Source organism: Oncorhynchus clarkii, unplaced genomic scaffold (genome assembly GCF_045791955.1).
Source record: "Oncorhynchus clarkii lewisi isolate Uvic-CL-2024 unplaced genomic scaffold, UVic_Ocla_1.0 unplaced_contig_2987_pilon_pilon, whole genome shotgun sequence".
Classification (NCBI taxonomy): domain Eukaryota; kingdom Metazoa; phylum Chordata; class Actinopteri; order Salmoniformes; family Salmonidae; genus Oncorhynchus; species Oncorhynchus clarkii.
In genome coordinates, this window is record NW_027260830.1 from 19833 (window position 1) to 39425 (window position 19593).

At 42.5% G+C, this 19593-nt stretch overlaps 1 protein-coding gene across 1 annotated transcript in view; it reads right to left on the bottom strand.

Annotated features, from left to right (window-relative positions):
* LOC139401844 (E3 ubiquitin-protein ligase rnf213-alpha-like) overlaps nucleotides 1–19593 on the bottom strand; it is a 54900-nt gene that overhangs the window by 19642 nt on the left and 15665 nt on the right. The window contains exons 17-41 of the mRNA XM_071145828.1: nucleotides 18605–18788; nucleotides 15810–15983; nucleotides 15385–15537; nucleotides 14617–15236; nucleotides 13968–14127; nucleotides 13519–13736; nucleotides 13260–13397; nucleotides 12859–13023; nucleotides 11403–12687; nucleotides 11097–11278; nucleotides 10805–10960; nucleotides 7086–10703; nucleotides 6725–6849; nucleotides 6509–6622; nucleotides 6291–6415; nucleotides 6028–6150; nucleotides 5844–5908; nucleotides 4735–4888; nucleotides 4256–4397; nucleotides 3855–4046; nucleotides 3435–3565; nucleotides 2039–2196; nucleotides 1617–1829; nucleotides 837–1024; nucleotides 438–558 (exon numbers count right to left, since the gene is read on the bottom strand). Of these exons, the coding sequence (XP_071001929.1) occupies nucleotides 438–558; nucleotides 837–1024; nucleotides 1617–1829; nucleotides 2039–2196; nucleotides 3435–3565; nucleotides 3855–4046; nucleotides 4256–4397; nucleotides 4735–4888; nucleotides 5844–5908; nucleotides 6028–6150; nucleotides 6291–6415; nucleotides 6509–6622; nucleotides 6725–6849; nucleotides 7086–10703; nucleotides 10805–10960; nucleotides 11097–11278; nucleotides 11403–12687; nucleotides 12859–13023; nucleotides 13260–13397; nucleotides 13519–13736; nucleotides 13968–14127; nucleotides 14617–15236; nucleotides 15385–15537; nucleotides 15810–15983; nucleotides 18605–18788 (8904 nt within the window). The remainder of the gene's footprint in view (nucleotides 1–437; nucleotides 559–836; nucleotides 1025–1616; nucleotides 1830–2038; nucleotides 2197–3434; nucleotides 3566–3854; nucleotides 4047–4255; nucleotides 4398–4734; nucleotides 4889–5843; nucleotides 5909–6027; nucleotides 6151–6290; nucleotides 6416–6508; nucleotides 6623–6724; nucleotides 6850–7085; nucleotides 10704–10804; nucleotides 10961–11096; nucleotides 11279–11402; nucleotides 12688–12858; nucleotides 13024–13259; nucleotides 13398–13518; nucleotides 13737–13967; nucleotides 14128–14616; nucleotides 15237–15384; nucleotides 15538–15809; nucleotides 15984–18604; nucleotides 18789–19593) is intronic.

Here is a 19593-nt window from a genome sequence, read left to right on the forward strand (position 1 = left end):
TCTTTGAAATTGTTGCATATTGCGTTTATATTTTAGTTCAGTATATTATTCTGATATTAGCCCAGGCAAATCAGAGGACTGGTGTGGTTACCTGTTACACTGACTAAAATAGACCACTGAAGGGCACCATTTTATTTAACTAGGCAAGTCAGTTAAGAACAAATTCTTATTTACAATGACGGCCTACACTGGTCAAACCTGGGCCAATTGTGCGCCGCCCTATGGGACTTCCAATCACGGCTGGTTGTGATACAGCCTGGATTCGAACCAGGGTGTGTGAAGTGAAGCCTCTAGCACGGAGATGCAGTGCCTTTGACCGCTGTGCCACTATACAGTACAGACACAGATTAAGCCCAATCCTGGATTTAAATCATTTTTGATGGAGATTGTCAATTGACATCATTATTCCTATAGATATGACCCCAGACCACACTGACCTGGCACAACCCTCTGGTGTGCTCCAAGACCAGAGGGTTCAGCTTCTTCTCCACCGCCTCGATGCCCAGTAACATGTGCTCCACAAACAGAGACAGGGTGACGACGCGGTTCCACCCAGTCCTACAGAAACCACAGAAAAAACAAGTCACAAAAAAAATACAACTGGCATTCTGTTGTTCTAAAGTTTTAGCAGCTACCAAATAATACAAAACTGCCCTTCAGATGACTGGACAGCTTTACACTTCTTTTAAATCAAAATTAAATAAAGGGACAATGCAACAAACAGAAAATAACAGTTGATAAATAGAGTCAGTTTATATACTGGCCATGTCAATGTCACTGTGTCAACCTTGCCATTCAAGTTCCAGGTCATTGAGATTGAATCCCTGTTAACTCACTGAACTCTGTGGACCATGGCCACGCTCCTGTCCTTATAGTGTCTCAGATTCTCCTCGGAGCAGACCAGCTCGATGGGAACCTGGAGCCTCTTGACCTGTCTGAGCCAGACCAGCCGCTGGCCGTCCGTGTCCAGAGTCTGGGGCTCCAGGTACTCTACACAGGCCACGGCCGCATACACGTCCAGCACCTGGGGAGGTAACGCATGCTTTGAGGGGTAACGCAGTCTCATGTAGCTAGACATAGCATTATCACATTGGCTCTGCATCCTGGCAGAGGAGAACATAGATGCCAGGCACACAAGGCTATGGTCAATGCAAAATGACACAATGCAGAGGAATCTACTTAAGATATCCTTGTTCCTGAAAATGTTTTATATGAACACAAGTATTCGTGCCAATACAACACAAGCCACACCGCATAAAGGAGTGATATTACAGCAAGCATCTCCCCTACGCTTGAGCTAAAACACAAATATTTACCCTCCATTTCATCTCTACCAGCATTCAAAAGACTGGAAGAAAACAAATGTATCATTGCTTGAAATAAAATGAAGAATCCCTTTAACGCTGAACTGGCCTGCTATACTAGACTTCGGTGGAGGCTGCTGAGTGGAGGACGGCTCATTATAATGTGTGCTGCTCCTGGTTTTAATTTCAAGATCTTCACACCTAGAAGCCTCGCGCTCTGCTTGCGCTGGCCCACAGTTAGGACTCCAGTGCAGCTGGTATAGAACATAGTGTTTTCCCAACGCCCCAGTGGAGCTTCCCAGTAATACTGACCAGTTCATCCCCCTCTCTGGCATGTGTGTTCCCCCGGAGGACCTGGGCCAACTGGGGCTCCATGCTGATCATCCTGGACAGGTTCTGCAGGCGGTTCTTAAACTCATGGTAGGCAGCGTGGACCCAGGGCAGCGAGGTCACTTCCTTCCCCATGACGTCATCGTGACGCAGCCGCAGCTCGTTCACACAACAGGTCAAGGCACCGCAAAGGAGCTGGATGGTTGGTTAGGATGTATGGATGCGTACACACACACAAACTAATAATTAACACCTTGAAATAACAATTCAATTAATCTTTATTTAGGCAGGACTCTCCAGTCAGAAACAGACATCCATGTTTTCCAATGATTGCTGGGATCCATAAAAACAGACTAATGACATAATTTTATAAATGTTGAAAGTAAAATAATGAAACTCATTACCTGCAGATCCTCTTGACAGGTCACATTCATGGTCATGGAGATGAAATCCTGCAGGTACCTGTGGAAGAACTCAGCCTGCATCTCCGGGTCTGCCTCTGAGATGTAGCGGCCCAGTGGGGTCTTCCTAAAGAACTCCTCAAACTGGCCCTGAGTGTGACCTGAACATCCCAGAAACACCATAACTAGGTTAAATGAAGAGAAAATAACATCATTCCTAGATAGAGACCTAGTACTGAAGAATTATTGAACACAACACATAGACTACAACCAGGGATGTAGCAGTAAAACGATGCTGAACGTTGGTCAAAACGTAATGCCCTATTCACTAAATAAATTAACGATCCTCCAATACAACCCCTGGTTACAACATAACAGGGTTCCCAAACTAGCAGTAAAACAATGCTGAACGTTGGTCAAAACGTAATGCCCTATTCACTAAATAAATTAACGATCCTCCAATACAACCCCTGGTTACAACATAACAGGGTTCCCAAACTAGCAGTAAAACAATGCTGAACGTTGGTCAAAACGTAATGCCCTATTCACTAAATAAATTAACGATCCTCCAATACAACCCCTGGTTACAACATAACAGGGTTCCCAAACTAGCAGTAAAACAATGCTGAACGTTGGTCAAAACGTAATGCCCTATTCATTAAATAAATTAACGATCCTCCAATATCACCCCTGGTTACAACATAACAGGGTTCCCAAACTAGCAGTAAAACAATGCTGAACGTTGGTCAAAACGTAATGCCCTATTCATTAAATAAATTAACGATCCTCCAATATCACCCCTGGTTACAACATAACAGGGTTCCCAAACTAGCAGTAAAACAATGCTGAACGTTGGTCAAAACGTAATGCCCTATTCACTAAATAAATTAACGATCCTCCAATATCACCCCTGGTTACAACATTACAGGGTTCCCAAACTAGCAGTAAAACAATGCTGAACGTTGGTCAAAACGTAATGCCCTATTCATTAAATAAATTAACGATCCTCCAATACAACCCCTGGTTACAACATAACAGGGTTCCCAAACTGGAGGCCTTAAGATTTTCTGATAAAAAAATAGAATACTTTTTTATTTTCGTTGTTGGACATAAGACTGTAAAAACACCAGGAAATCAGCTCCAAGTGATTTAAATGTAAGAAATCTGTTCCAAAGTATTCCCACGCATAACAGAGAGAGACGTGATTGTATACCAATGTAAGCAAGGTTTGAAATGATTATGTTTTAGTTAAACATATCTGTTTGGGCTTCTTGCAGTCTACAAATAACTTGAAATTATGTTCCGGCCCCCCAACAAAAAAATAAAATGGGCCCTCGGCTGAATCTGATGATCCCTGACATATAAGTTAGACATATGAGGTATTGTCATAACCCACTACCTTCATGCTGGAGAGCATGGACCCAGAGTTCATCCAAGTAGTCCCTGATCCTCCAGCTGAAGGGCATGATACAGCCGATGTTCTTGTCCAGCCCAATGTAGTTCTGGACCAGGATGGTCTTTGACTCTGAACTGGGACAGGAAGGGAGGGGTTAATATAGAGATAGGGAGTTGTTGATTCACTGACATTCTAGAATCAGAGCTGACAGAAGACAGCATCTCTAGTCTTGAACACAGAAATATAATTACTAGAAGGGACAAAGCCCCTCAGACCATGGTAATTTGACTGTAATACTCAATATGGCCGCCGGTCCACCCATTGTAGAACAACAACTTGATTAGAAATGGCTGTTCTTGTCATTTTATTTCTATGCTCTCTAGTCCAACAACATAACCATTGCTGTGACAGTACAGTACTTACTTGCGGTCCAGTTTTGTGTAGGGAACCTCGAGTAGTTTGTCGTTCCCAAAGATGTCCAACCAGAGTTTCTTAACCGCCTCTCCAGAGTTGGAGTCCAGCAGAATGTCCAGGTTGCGGTCGCGGTCGATGACAGAGACCAGCTGGGCCAAGAAGGGAATAACCACAGCCTGCACCCTTTTCCATAGGGTGTGTCTGGTACAAAAAAGTAGAAAATCAGTTTAGCAGAGCCGTTTATGGGCAATATGGTACAAGGCAAAATGTATGGTTATTTGGCCAATCAAAAATATCTTATGTCCCTTTTAAAAAGTTAGTTAAAAAAAAGTTATCTTTAAAGTCCCTTTGAATTTACAATGAGAATTTGTACTGGCATAAGAGGTTTTGAAATCATAGTGGTCACTCACCTGAATGTCCCTCCTTCCTGCAGTGCGTCAATGTTGGACGCCTCCTTGATGACCCAGTTATTTGAGGACAGTTTGAGCGTGTTGTCATCATGGGTCGACAGCAACGAGTGAAGACGTCTCTTCACGGTCCTCAGAAATTCAGCTGTTCAAGAACATTCATAGTCTGAGTATTATCATTGAGAATGGAATGCATGTCAATGATGACCCAGTGTTGTGCTGTATCCATGCAAGCTTGGATATGGTAATGCCAGAGAAGTATGGAGGTCGCTTGTAGAGTCTCTCAGTTTTCAAACTTCTCCGGCGCTAGCACGCACTACTGCTTAGATTTAGCACGCCAATGGGTAAACAGTTATTAAGAATTGGCCTAAACAGCAATAATAACACATTTATTTTATATAGCACTTATTACTACAAGAAGAATCTCCAAGTCGCTTTAAAAATCTAAAAATAAACAATTAGTACTATAGTAGTTATCCTACCTCTTATTTGTTGGTTGTCAGTCAGGAGTGTGAGCAGGATCTCCACTCTCCTGGTACTACGGACTCCGCCCTCCAGCTGGTCTCTGAGCATGCCCACTGCGCTCTGCACACAGCTACGTACCAGCGCCGTGGTGTCCACAACACTCCCCCAGCTCTGCAGTAGGAACATGGTCAAGACACATGAAACACGAGGAAGGTGTTCCAAAACAACATGGGTTATGTACAGTAAAACAACATGGTTTATGTACAGTAAAACAACATGGGTTATGTACAGTAAAACAACATGGGTTATGTACAGTAAAACAACATGGGTTATGTACAGTAAAACAACATGGGTTATGTACAGTAAAACAACATGGGTTATGTACAGTTAAACAACATGGGTTATGTACAGTAAAACAACATGGGTTATGTACAGTAAAACAACATGGGTTATGTACAGTAAAACAACATGGGTTATGTACAGTAAAACAACATGGGTTATGTACAGTTAAACAACATGGGTTATGTACAGTAAAACAACATGGGTTATGTACAGTAAAACAACATGGTTTATGTACAGTAAAACAACATGGGTTATGTACAGTAAAACAACATGGTTTATGTACAGTAAAACAACATGGGTTATGTACACATGATATTTAAATGGTGCTACAAACAGGATTGTTTGAATTTTTGCAGTATTACTGTAATTTTTACAAGAGGAAGTTCATCATACAGAATGCCAAAACAATATTGTAGCAAATAATAACACCTAAATATTAAAATGTTAAAGTCTAACATCCAAAAGTGCATCCTCTTTTAAAGCATTAGATTGTATCTCAGTTTATAATGCTAAATAGTGTAGACGTGTCATATAGGACCTTTCAACCAAAACTCTGATGATTTCTACACTGTTTGTGCAATTTCAGTGCCTGTTTTGTCACAAACTGAAATTGAGTGTGGAATTTTAGCAACCAGGAAATTACATTTGCACTAAATAACACAGCCACGAAGTCAGAACGGCAATCCCATTTTGACAACGGATGCCCCTCTGGCGAAGAGAAATCAATAGACAAATATCACAGCCAATCACAACACTGGCGGGTAAGTAATGGTGTAAAACTCACTGTTTGGTCTTCATGTTCCAATTCCTGTTGCTCTGTCTCAGTGTACATGTCATCTACCTCCATCGCTGTGCATAAACATACAAGGCTCTTTTAACGATTTCAACAGGTCATTTTTTCTGAAGAAGTGTATCAGTACGAAGACATTTTGTCATGATCATCAATACGAGTCTTAAAGGTCATTCACCTTCAGGCTCATCCTTTTTCTCCTCAAACAGTTGACTGATGGTAAGGTTTCTCAAGGCTTTGATATCTGACACAATATCTTTCGATCTTCTGAGGTCATCAATATGAACCGACCTCCAGGGGTCTATATTGGATTTCGAAAAAAGAATAACTTCATAAATTGTTTTTTTACAAAAGTTTTCAATCTCAGATTATCTTTTGAGCACGTATCCCATTTCAACATATTCTAAAGTTGTAAAATGTTTGAACCAATGATAACTTCACCTCCATGAAATCCGACATAGGATGTCCCTCCTTCCATTCTTGGCAATTTAGTAATGAAGTAGACAAAGACCTTGCCTCCCATCTCCACTTGTCTTGATTTGTTGATTTCATTGATGGCAGAATATCTGAAATGAATTAGATAAATTAGATAAATCATAATCAGATTTCGTTTTTTAAAATGTATTTATTTAATGACATGTATTCCAGACTTCACTTACTTGGCGGAGGCAATGAGATTTGCACTGTGCGACGCTTCATCAAAATCTGACTGAATGATCAGGATTTTGTTGCCAGATGTATTCTCTCTCCCATTTCCAGATGTGAGGAAATGACTAAGAAGAGAGCAATGTTTTTAACCTGACCAAAAGGTTTCAACTCAACGGCTAATGGACAATCAGTTAATCATGATGAGGATGAACTAAAAGGTGTCAAACCTGATCTTCTTGAGGAAGGAGTGCTCAGTGTCAAACTGCTGAAGAGAGAGAAGCTCGACATTGTTCACGACCTCTTCCAGTGGCCCAACATCTGATGCTGTTAAAAGTCTGGAAAAGGTAGTCACCTTGGAAAGTAAAAAAAAAAAAAAAATAGGACTATATAAACAAACGTTTAATAAGAGTTATATAATGTCATGTCCTAAAGTTGCCAGAGTTTTCAGATATCCTGGTTGGAGAATTCCCTCCTGATAACAGGAATCCCCCAATCAAGATTTCTGAAAAAACTAAGAATTATTGGAATATTGAAAGCCTACATTTGATTGTGGTAATTTAAAAAAAAATATATATAACAAATTGTTACCTCTGTGAAGGAGGAATGGCACTGCTCGTCCTGTTGAGTGTGAGAGAAGATGAAGTCGGCCAAAGAGGTGTGCTTCTGGTCCTCAAAGTAGATCCTGGCCAGATGTTCACTCTCCACCCTGGGGAGAACAGTGCAGTCCAGCCGAACCACCGAGTCTGGAGTGGCACAGTTCAGAAGGATCAGTTTGGCCTCGTCCAGGACTCTTCTTTGGGGGTCGGAAATGTCTGTCTCTCCCCTTTGCTTCTCTGTCATTTGGAGGACCACCGAAGCACACGTGTCGGAATGGTAGCCAATGAAAACGTCAGGAGGTAGGTACTTGTATGTCTGGGGGGCCATGGTGTGTTGGTTATTGAGGGCCACAAACTGCCCAACCCATTTCTCCAACTCCACAACAACTTCTCTTTGTTCCTCCTTGAGAACTGTATGGATGTCCAGATAGTGCTTCTCAAGCCTGTTGATGAGAGGGATTGGAAACTGTTTGTAGACCACCTCTTTCTCCTCAATGACAATGAGCCTGAAGTCTTTGTGTACTCTGCATTTCACACGATGTGTCCCCAGTCCCAGGTCAACGTACTTCTGTCCTCCCAAGCAGACGTAGTACTGGTTTAGAGCATCGTAGAGACTTTCGTAGAGGTTCTGCAAGTTCAGGAGCACGACGGTTCGACCGGTTTCCATGCAGATCTTGACTCGGTTGATGTTGCGGCAGATCTGGGTGTACTCTTGGTCCTTGGGGAAGCTAGACCCGAAGATAATCTCTGGCTGGCAGCTCTCGGAGAAGAAAGTCTGCTGCAGGATCTGTAGTGCTGCATAGTTCTTGGTCAGAACTAGCAAGTAGCGGCACTCATCCTCCTGGCCAATCGCAGAAATGTTTTGTCTGACAAGATCGATGGTGCTGATGCTCTCCAGGTTCAGGTTGATCTGTATCTTCTGGAGCCTTTGGGTGAAGACTGTGACTGCATCCACGTCGTCCCTGCCACTGAAGTTCCTGAGGACCGCCTTCACAATCTTCTCTGCACTAGGCCTCTGTTCGGAAGCCTTGGTCACTGCGAAAACCATCTTGATCAAGCTGTAGTAGTCACGCAAACCAAAGAAACCTTTCCCTTGTTTACGGCAGATGTTTAGGTAGGCCCTGGCAAAGGGTTGGAAGAAATCCCTGACCTTCTCCAAAATCATTGTGTCAGACGAGCATATGCCTTTAGCGCTCTCAATCAGCTCTTTCTCGTCGGGGTCACAACGTGAGACGAAAATGCCTCTATTCATCTTCGCAGGATCCAAAGCCCAGTTGGAGATGCCGATGAATCCAACCTTTTTGTGCGGTAGCGGCTCATCATCGATGCATCCCTCTTCTAGCAGAGGATGGAGGGTTTTCAGGGGCATTTTGGGAGAATCCTCAGCCAAGCCAATCTCATCCAGCACCACCACAGATATATACTCGTTCAGGTTCTTCCCCTCCTGGAAGCGACCACATTGCTTGAATGTGTTGATGATACCCTCCGGTGTGGAGTGAGGGCTGCACTGGAAGGACACCAGGTGAATCTGCTTAAGCCTTTTGTAGAGGTCAGAGTGTGCGGCTTGGCCCTGCATGGCGTCTGCCACCAAGGTTTTAGACAGAGATTTTGAACTCCCAGGTTTCCCCACCAAGAAGAGGGGGATTCTCAGCTCTATACAGACCACCATCATGAAGACATTCTCTTTCAACGCGTTGTTTCGTGCAATAGTTTCGCCCAAGGGCACTCCGCTCAGAAGGAGATCCTGCATGAGGGAGATCTCTTGCATCACTTTGAATGGGGTGTAGGTTTCAGTGAGGTATTTGCAGATTCTCTGTCTGTACTTGTCCTTGTTTTCCAAACAGGCATGGTAGCATATTCCCAGAGCCATCACTACAGACCACAAGACTGGGTCTCTTGCTTCTGGCTCCCTCTGGTTCCTCTCACTCCTCTCTGCGTTTTGATTTCTCTGATACTGATTTAGCTCAGCAAGCAGCATCGCATGGTTTTTGTAGAACCACACAAAGGCTTGCATGCAACGTTCTACATCCCTCAGACTTACGAAGCTACATTCGTCTTTCCTTGTCCGCATGTACCTCTGCGAAGCAGACAGGACATCCGCGATCAACCTGGTGTATACTATATCAATTGTGTTGGTCTCAACCACCCTCTGGACAATCTGCTGGATGTACATTTTTTCAGTGTGATCATTGAGCTGGCCAAAGTCCCACACCAGAGGTATCATGCTGGGGGGCAAGGCCTGGACTCTGTACACCAACTGGCGGAGAGGGATGGAGCCCAGCTTCTCATCAGTCTCTTCAGCTCGGACTCGATATCCCAGTCCAGCAGATTCCAACCTCTGAATCATCTCATCAGTGTGTTTTCTGTAAGGGTTGCATGCGGCGATGATCTGCAAGCCGCAATGGGGCACCAAACACTCTCCCTCCACTGTATTATCACAGAGGACTTCCTTGATACTGCTGATGGCTTCCGTGGTGTTGGCTTCGTCAAAGAAGAGGACAGAGTCAAAGCTGTAGTCTTGTTTGTTGGTGAACGCAATGGCTTCTGCTTCCCGGATTTTGGTGTAGATCATGTCTGAGCTGGTCCCACCATGAACTTTGACTAGCTTCATGTTCTCCGTGGCCACTCCGCTCCTCCTAAGCTCACATAGGAATTTAATGAGCCTTGTCTTCCCACAGCCTGTCTCCCCCATGATGATGACTGGGATGCCACACCTGAAACGCATGTGGATGGCCAGCATCTTCAGTATATTGTCAGTGGTGAGCTCATATGTTTCATCAGGATCAAGAGGCCACTGGATTCCCAAAACATTGCAAAGGCGTTCAATCTTCTCCCCTCTGGGCAGTTGGTCAAAGTCGATATTGAAAGGGACTCTCTGTAGCTTTAGACCCTCATACAGCTCTCTGGTCATGATGTCTCTTTTGATCACCCTTCTTGTGGATGGATCGATGGCGTCAACAGAGTTCTGTTCGTTGGGCTGAAGATGGAAGCCAATGAAGGTCATGGACACATGGTCATCGTTGAAGAAGATGTATGGATGTGGTTCTGACTCCCATCTCTTCCTGATCCGGAAGGGTGCCAAGTCTTCATCGCTGACCCCAGTCAGGTCCATTTGCTGCCTCCCGGGGCTCTGGTCAGAGATGCTGAGGGACGGTGTGGCAAAGTCCTTGGCCATCAGTATCATGAAGTCCACCACAAAGTTCTTGAATCCCTGGAGGGTGTCCCCGGTGAAAGAGGCATCACAAAAGACTGACGTCTCACAGTCTCGTAGTTGAAGGTTTAGGAACCATGCGAAATTCCTTAACTCGGCCCACGATGGGTCCATTATGCCACAGAACATAAAGAGCATCTGTAGACATTCTACATAAGTGCCTTCCACCCCATTGTACATGAAGGTGTCCAGGTCGATTTGATTATGGAAACGGGTCAGATACTGGTAGGGTCGTTGGTATGCTTCACTCCTGAACTCTTTGTCATCCATGAATGGGTCTTCAAGCTTTACAAAGGAGGGGTCCTCCCGCATCCTCATTTCCAGATCTAGAACCTCTTTTGGTGGGCGGCAGAAGACATTTGGGAACACATCCAGGAATGTGGAGTTGGCACGTGCATTCTGTATATAAATAAAGTGTGAGGAACGAAAGTGTGAGTGTTCTTTTTCTCTTATCACAATGAAAATGTATGGGATTTAACACCAAGAGACTAAATATTTACCGTTCTTGGGCCATTTCTGGGCAAGTTTACTGTTGACTGTAGGATCTCAATGACATAAAGCTGTTTGTTGCTGCATTTCCACATCCTTCCCTCAGAATCCATCAAATATCCCAAGACCAACAGTTTAAAGAGAAACTCATAGAGGCCTTTCCGCACCTGTTGATAAAACATGTTTAAAAAATAATTTAATCAAAATATCACTAAATTAATCTAATTGGTAAACATTCTATCAAAAAATAGTTAAACTATCACTACACATATTATAATGACCAATAGGCTACAGTATATTTACCGAAGATGTGACATCGAAGTGGAAGATGATGAGCTCTTTCGACTTGGGGGTATTCAGCAGAGACTGAAGAATAACATTCTCATCAACCCTTGGCTCGATCAAGCGGATGCATTTCAGCAGTGACGGCTTCTTGGTGGAGTGTTTCAGTTTTTCATACAGCCTCTTGATGTAAAGGGACTTACCTGAAAGTGTGAAGATCATGTCATTATTTTAAGCATAAATCCAGCGGATAAGTAGGATATATCAAACCACCAATTCAATGATCAACACAGGAGTTTACATAAACTGAAGGCCAAATATACTCACCAACTCCAGCTCTACTGGACGACACAACTCCAACAAACATCCTGTCCTTGAACACAGCAGCAGCACTGCTCTGATCTGACGGGACCGTGTAGTGTTTGTTGAGGTACCTCTGGATGCTGCTCAGGGGTTCCTGGGGCACCATGTGTAACCTGTACTGGCTGAAGGCTGAGGGAAGGTAGGCATGCTCTCTGTCCGAGCTGCAGATGATCACGAGCCTGTAGTCCTTCCTGCTCTGCATTTTAATTCGCTGGAAAAAGCGCTCCACCTTGGAGCTGACTTCGTAGCTAAGCTGATCGCCGTAGAGCATGGTGTAAATCTTCTCTCCTCTGTAGCCGGCAGTGAGGCAGCGTCTGAGGAACAGCTCCACCTGCTCGTAAGGCGTGGAGGAGTTGCACAGTAGGACCTCATCGCATGTGGGCAGCGGCTCGTGTTTGCTGCTCATGTAAATGGAGATGCAAGACGTCAGGATCTCGTCGTGTGGGGAAACTATGAGGTTTGGACTTCCGATAGCCAGGCCCTTGGGCATCAATCTTTCAATGCTTTTGTATTTCTTCTCATCAGTCATGTCTCCTTCATTCTCATCACCTATGTTGGCCAGAATTTCTAGCAGTTTTCCTAAGCTTCGGACGTCGAGAGTGTCTGGGAGGAAAGAATTCATGTCTCTCATGTAGGCGTTCCACATCAAGTCCAACTTTCCTGAGCCGCTAATGTGCTCCACAAGACTTGGAAGATTGTCTGAAGAGAGATTCAACTCTCCAATGAAATCCAGACCTCCCTGTACACCGCTCGGCACCTCAACAAAAGTCTGGAAGTCAATGTCCTCATTTTGCACAGGTGGGTTAGTGAGGATCTCGTATTGCAGTGTGTGCCAGGTTTGCCTAAGATCAGAAGCTGTGCAGTTGGGTTTGACAAAGGAGAGCATCATGAGAACTTGGTCCTCCAAATTCGACACATTCTGCTGAGTCAGCTTACTGCACAGGTACACAATCTGCTCGGCGGTGTAGTAGTTCAGGTAGTAATTGTGGGATCTCTGTTTGTCCATGAAGTCGTTCCAGTACTTCAGACACTTCTCCATCTTCCTGCACAGCTCAGGAAGCTGCTCCACGATGCTGCCCTCCACCATAATCACACTGACAACGCTGCCAAGGTTGAAGTCCATGATGATGCCGGTGTCTTGGCTGAGGGAACTACAGTTGATGTTGGCCTCCCAGTGTCTGAACAGGGGGTTCCCTGCCGTGAACAGGGCAATGAATGCCACAGCTAGCCTCTGGACACTGGCGAAAACCTGAGGAAAAGAACACAAAGTGAATCCTTGTTTAGAACATCCCATACCAAATGCTCCTCTCTTCTATAACTATATGACTACCAAGCTCACCCTGAAGAAGAGGCTTCAACCTTAACTGACATGCATGGTTAAATAAAAGTTTAAATTAAAGAAAGAAAAAGACTACAGTACCTCTGCAAACTGGTCCACCTCACACTGGCCCTGGTCCCCTTTCCCAGACATGAGCATGAGTTTGTTCTGCAGTTCCCTCAGGTCCTCCAGGGAGTAACGGCGCATCTCATGGCCCTCGTCGTGCTCCTCTGGGATCTGCAGTTTCAGGGCCGTGTCCAGGCTCAACTGGAAGGACAAAAAGACAAAAATGATGCTGAAGCATGGCACTGTAGAACAAATATTCTACTCCACTGAAGTATCATTCTACACACTGGAGTGGTAAACGTTTTAACCGAACTTCAAAGTGTCGGTAAGCAGTTGGAACAAAGTTCTGGCTACAATGAACATGAGTAACAGATGATAATTCTAAAGATGGTTGAAAATAACAACTGTATATTCTATGGATTGATGTTCAGGCCTACCTTCTTTTGGTTCTGGGCACTGATGATGTAGATTCCTTTACTGTTGATGGCTGATGCTAAGGAGAGAGAGGATAGTTCCACAGATCCATGGCTGTCCTTCACAGTCTTCAACCACTCCAGGTGGCGTGCTGTGTCACGCTGCAATAAGGACATTCACAGTCAGGTAGTTTTCCACGTTTAAAGGGATAGTTATCTTTTTGAACTTTTGGCTTATTTAAGGTAGGTTGAAAGTAAGTTAAATATCCTAAAACGTCCTCACCAGCTTCTTTGGGAGGTTGTTGTCATTGTCCAATGCCCTCCACAGCTTCTTCAGCACCTCCTTGAAGGCCTGGAAACCGGAGTCTGGCTTCAATTCGTACAGCATCGGAGAGTAACCCAGGACAGCATCATGGAAGCAGGCCACACGGTCCACGTCGAGGTCATTCTCTCCAGCAGAGATGGAAGCCAGGTCAACAAACACTTTAAGCTCGTTGATATCTGGAATAGAGCACAACATACTGATTAATCCAATAGCACTACATTTATCCCACAATGGGTAATTGTGCAGACAAGCAGTTCAGATACAGTATAACAAATAACATGAGACCTCATGATAATCACATGAAATATAACTACACAAAACATGACTGTCTATTTTCAATAGATATAGTTAGTGACTGATTACTGACAGGTTACTCTCTTGAAGGTAAAGATGATCACCCCGTGTACCTTCAAGAGCCTCTTTAACCCAGATGACAAAGTTTTTCCTGAGGCCGAGCTCCTGGAGACACAGTCTGCGGGGCTCTGTGATGTCCACCAGAACCAGCTTTGTCTGCATCAGGTCATTGTCAATACGATCCAGGTGCTCCCTCTTAAAGTCCTCATGCGTCTGACAACAGAGATATACAGAATTTGTTTGAGTATTGTTTGACCTACCAGTACTTGGCTGAATACTTGTTTCTGATTGGCTGAAAGGTTTAATACACAGTTTAGTTCCATGCAGAAAAACGCCACGGGTGTCAGCTCAAATGTAAATTACCTTTTTAAATTCAAGTGTAGCGCGACATCCGCGCGATGCAGTTTGTTAGCTAGCTCGCATTCATTTGTAAAACCAACTTTTAACGAGCACTGTCATTTTCAGCAGTGGTGGCCAGGACAGTGGTGGCTAGAAAGCTGATACAATGTTGCCTAGTGGCAAAAGCAAACTTGCTAACATTTTCTATGTTTGAGCGGTAGCTTAGGACAGTTGGTTGGCTAGAATAAGTTTATTACCAAGGTAACTAGCTAGCTAGCAACGTCAGTGAATGTGCACAAAACAGGATGACATTTGTTTTAAACCTGTGATAAATAAATGAAATGGCAATTCACACCAACTCACAACTTCTAGCAGTGTCTGCAGGACTTGGAAGTTGCCTTGAAGGTTGAGCGTCTGCTTGACCAACATGATGACCTGAGCAGATTCCACAGCCAGGTGAAGCTCGTGGTACTGCTCAATCTGGTGCACCCTTCTCTGGATCCACTGTTTGTTATCCGACTTGTCGTTTCTGCACATGATATCCAAGTCCTGCGCCAGCTCTTCGTACTTGCCCCTGTAGGCCTTGAAGAGAGTATCGACCTCTTCGAGCCGAAGGCTGCCGTTCTTCAGGCATTTGTAGATCTTATCGTACTTCGCGTAGCAAGGAAGAAAAATATCGCTGTGTATCTCGACTGGTCCTACAAAGTAGTCAACCGATTCCTCAGGGTCATAGTCTTCATCATATGCATCTCTTCTGGCAAGGTCTCGGGCCTGTTTCTCCCAGCACAACTTGAAGATGTAGCTGTCTTTAAATATGTGCAGAACCTCTGCCATCTCTCTCACGTCGTCCTCAAGTTCGAAGAAGGTGACTACACCGGCCGTTGGAGAAGAGAGTTGGTCAAATGGATGGACCTCCATGAATTGGTCAAGGGTCATTGCTTCGATGTTGGTCTGTAGTCTTGCTTCCAAGCCTTCAAATTGAACTGCAACAGAGGGATAAAGCATGAAAACGATTAGGACCACTTATCAGACTGGCCAAACGCAACCTTCCCTGGAAAGATTTTACTTTCATTCACCCATTTGACTTCTCTGGGCCTTTGACTGAATACACACACACACAAACACACCTACCTACGACATGTTCCTGTAGTTTGCGGCTCATGGTAAGCAGGACTTCCACCAGCTCCTTCTCATGGTAGACAGCTTTCACCTCCTCCTGCCTACACATTAGCAGCCTTTTCATGGGGGCGCTGTCCTTGTAGCGCTCATTCTCCGAAAGACAGTCTGCATTTAGATCAAAAACACACATTTCATAAGCAAACAGCACTAAGACTAATAAAAGAAGACAGCCTTTATCAACATTATGAAATCCTTTCATATGAACAAAGAACTTGGGTTGCAAAATTATGGAAATGTTCCAAAAGTTTATTTTTTATTTATTTTTTAATCCCGGTTGAGGAATTCTCAGAGGAAAGAATCTTCCAACCAGGATTTCTGAAAAAGATGGACATGTAATGGACATTTTCCACCCTAAAAAAAACACAACCTTTCATTACCTATTTTCAGCAGCTCTGTGAAAGTATCCCTCTTCTCCAAGACGGAGTTGAGCAGTTTGATCCGGATGTTTCCGTGGACCAGCTGGTTGGAGATGGCAGTGAAGGATGAGATAGCTATGGCCATCCTGTCCCTGGCTTCTTCAGAGAGCTGCTCAATCAGCTTTTCATCTGCACCTAAAACCACATATGATTTACATTACAATACGGGGTAAAAGCAGCTGGATACTGAAACAAGATGGGTTAAATGCTTGAGACAGTTACAGGACTCTCAATGTGAAACCAGAAAAGTCTCATTGAGATCACAAAAACTATTAAACACCACATACAATTGAACTCCAAAAACATCACCAGAGTTGGAACACAGTGATGGCCAAAGACGGCCAGAAGAGAGTCTTTCAGGACCATACGGCAGCCAAAATCATCAAGAAATCAGACCATACACTAAAACAGGTAAATAGGCTGATTAAAGAACAGTAAATAGACAGATTAAAGAACAGTAAATAGACTGATGGAAGAACAGTAAATAGACTGATTAAAGAACAGTAAATAGACTGATGGAAGAACAGTAAATAGACTGATTAAAGAACAGTAAATAGACTGATGGAAGAACAGTAAATAGACTGATTAAAGAACAGTAAATAGACTGATGGAAGTACAGTAAATAGACTGATGGAAGAACAGTAAATAGACTGATGGAAGAACAGTAAATAGACTGATGGAAGTACAGTAAATAGACTGATGGAAGAACAGTAAATAGACTGATGGAAGAACAGTAAATAGACTGATGGAAGAACAGTAAATAGACTGATGGAAGAACAGTAAATAGACTGATTAAAGAACAGTAAATAGACTGATGGAAGAACAGTAAATAGACTGATGGAAGTACAGTAAATAGACTGATTAAAGAACAGTAAATAGACTGATTAAAGAACAGTAAATAGACAGATGGAAGAACAGTAAATAGACTGATGGAAGAACAGTAAATAGACTGATGGAAGAACAGTAAATAGACTGATGGAAGAACAGTAAATAGACTGATGGAAGAACAGTAAATAGACTGATGGAAGAACAGTAAATAGACTGATGGAAGAACAGTAAATAGACTGATAGAAGAACAGTAAATAGACTGATGGAAGAACAGTAAATAGACAGATTAAAGAACAGTAAATAGACAGATTAAAGAACAGTAAATAGACTGATGGAAGAACAGTAAATAGACTGATGGAAGAACAGTAAATAGACTGATTAAAGAACAGTAAATAGACTGATGGAAGAACAGTAAATAGACTGATTAAAGAACAGTAAATAGACTGATGGAAGAACAGTAAATAGACTGATGGAAGTACAGTAAATAGACTGATGGAAGTACAGTAAATAGACTGATTAAAGAACAGTAAATAGACTGATTAAAGAACAGTAAATAGACTGATGGAAGAACAGTAAATAGACTGATGGAAGAACAGTAAATAGACAGATTAAAGAACAGTAAATAGACTGATGGAAGAACAGTAAATAGACAGATTAAAGAACAGTAAATAGACTGATGGAAGAACAGTAAATAGACTGATTAAAGAACAGTAAATAGACTGATTAAAGAACAGTAAATAGACTGATGGAAGTACAGTAAATAGACTGATGGAAGAACAGTAAATAGACTGATGGAAGAACAGTAAATAGACAGATTAAAGAACAGTAAATAGACTGATGGAAGAACAGTAAATAGACTGATGGAAGTACAGTAAATAGACTGATGGAAGAACAGTAAATAGACTGATGGAAGAACAGTAAATAGACTGATGGAAGAACAGTAAATAGACAGATTAAAGAACAGTAAATAGACTGATGGAAGAACAGTAAATAGACTGATTAAAGAACAGTAAATAGACTGATTAAAGAACAGTAAATAGACTGATGGAAGAACAGTAAATAGACTGATGGAAGAACAGTAAATAGACTGATGGAAGAACAGTAAATAGACTGATGGAAGAACAGTAAATAGACTGATGGAAGAACAGTAAATAGACAGATTAAAGAACAGTAAATAGACTGATGGAAGAACAGTAAATAGACTGATGGAAGAACAGTAAATAGACTGATGGAAGAACAGTAAATAGACTGATGGAAGAACAGTAAATAGACTGATGGAAGAACAGTAAATAGACTGATTAAAGAACAGTAAATAGACTGATGGAAGAACAGTAAATAGACTGATGGAAGAACAGTAAATAGACTGATGGAAGAACAGTAAATAGACAGATTAAAGAACAGTAAATAGACTGATTAAAGAACAGTAAATAGACTGATGGAAGAACAGTAAATAGACTGATGGAAGCACAGTAAATAGACTGATGGAAGAACAGTAAATAGACTGATGGAAGTACAGTAAATAGACTGATGGAAGAACAGTAAATAGACTGATGGAAGAACAGTAAATAGACTGATGGAAGAACAGTAAATAGACTGATGGAAACACAGTAAATAGACTGATGGAAGAACAGTAAATAGACTGATTAAAGAACAGTAAATAGACTGATGGAAGAACAGTAAATAGACTGATTAAAGAACAGTAAATAGACTGATTAAAGAACAGTAAATAGACTGATTAAAGAACAGTAAATAGACTGATAGAAGAACAGTAAATAGACTGATAGAAGAACAGTAAATAGACTGATTAAAGAACAGTAAATAGACTGATGGAAGAACAGTAAATAGACTGATGGAAGAACAGTAAATAGACTGATGGAAGAACAGTAAATAGACTGATTAAAGAACAGTAAATAGACTGATGGAAGTACCGTGTAGCTGGAAGATGTTCTTGGCGGCTGTCCAGGAGAGCAGGTGTTGAAAGACCACGTCGTCGTCTTCGTGGTAATCACCACGCTCATCTCTCGGCCAGGACTTCTGGATGATGGTTGAGATGAGTTTGCCAAACTTATAGTTGATCTTCAACCGGTCAAAGAGTTTACCCTCGGACTTGCTCTGTGTGAGAAGAAAAAAAACATTGAAGAGATTGAGATTTGTACAGGATATGAATTACTAAAATAAGAGATTAGGTTTATGTCTTAGCCAACTTCTTCATCAAGGTTTATTTTCCATTTAATTCAGAAGCGGATGAGTTTAATATGGGCTCATACCTGCTTATAAAAGATAAAAAGTTTGGACACACCTACTCATTCATTTTTCTTACATTGTAAAATAATAGTGAAGACATCAAAACTATGAAATAACATATAGAATCATGTAGTAACCAAAAAAAGTGTTAAACAAATCAAAATATATTTTAAAGTAGAGATTCTTCAAAGTAGCCACCCTTTGCCTTGATGACAGCTTTGCACACTCTTGACATTCTCTCAACCAGCTTTTGAAACCAGCAGTTGAAAAACAAATGATCGCTGCAGAATGCTGTGGTAGCCATGCTGGTTAAGTGTGCCTTGAATTCTAAATAAATCACAGACATTGTCACCAGCAAAGCACCCCCACACCTCCACCTCCATGCTCATGGTGGTAACCACACATGCGGAGATCAAACATTCACCTACTCTGCGTCTCAAAAAGACACGGCGGTTGGAACCAAAAATCTCAAATTTGGACTCATCAGACCGAAGGACAGATTTCCACCAGTCTAATGTCCATTGCTCGTGTTTCTTGGACCAAGCAAGTCTGTTCTTCTTACTGGTGTCCTTTAGTAGTGGTTTCTTTGCAACAATTCTATCATGAAGGCCTGATTCCCGCAGTCTCCTCTGAACAGTTGGTGTTGAGATGTGTCTGTTACTGGAACTATGTG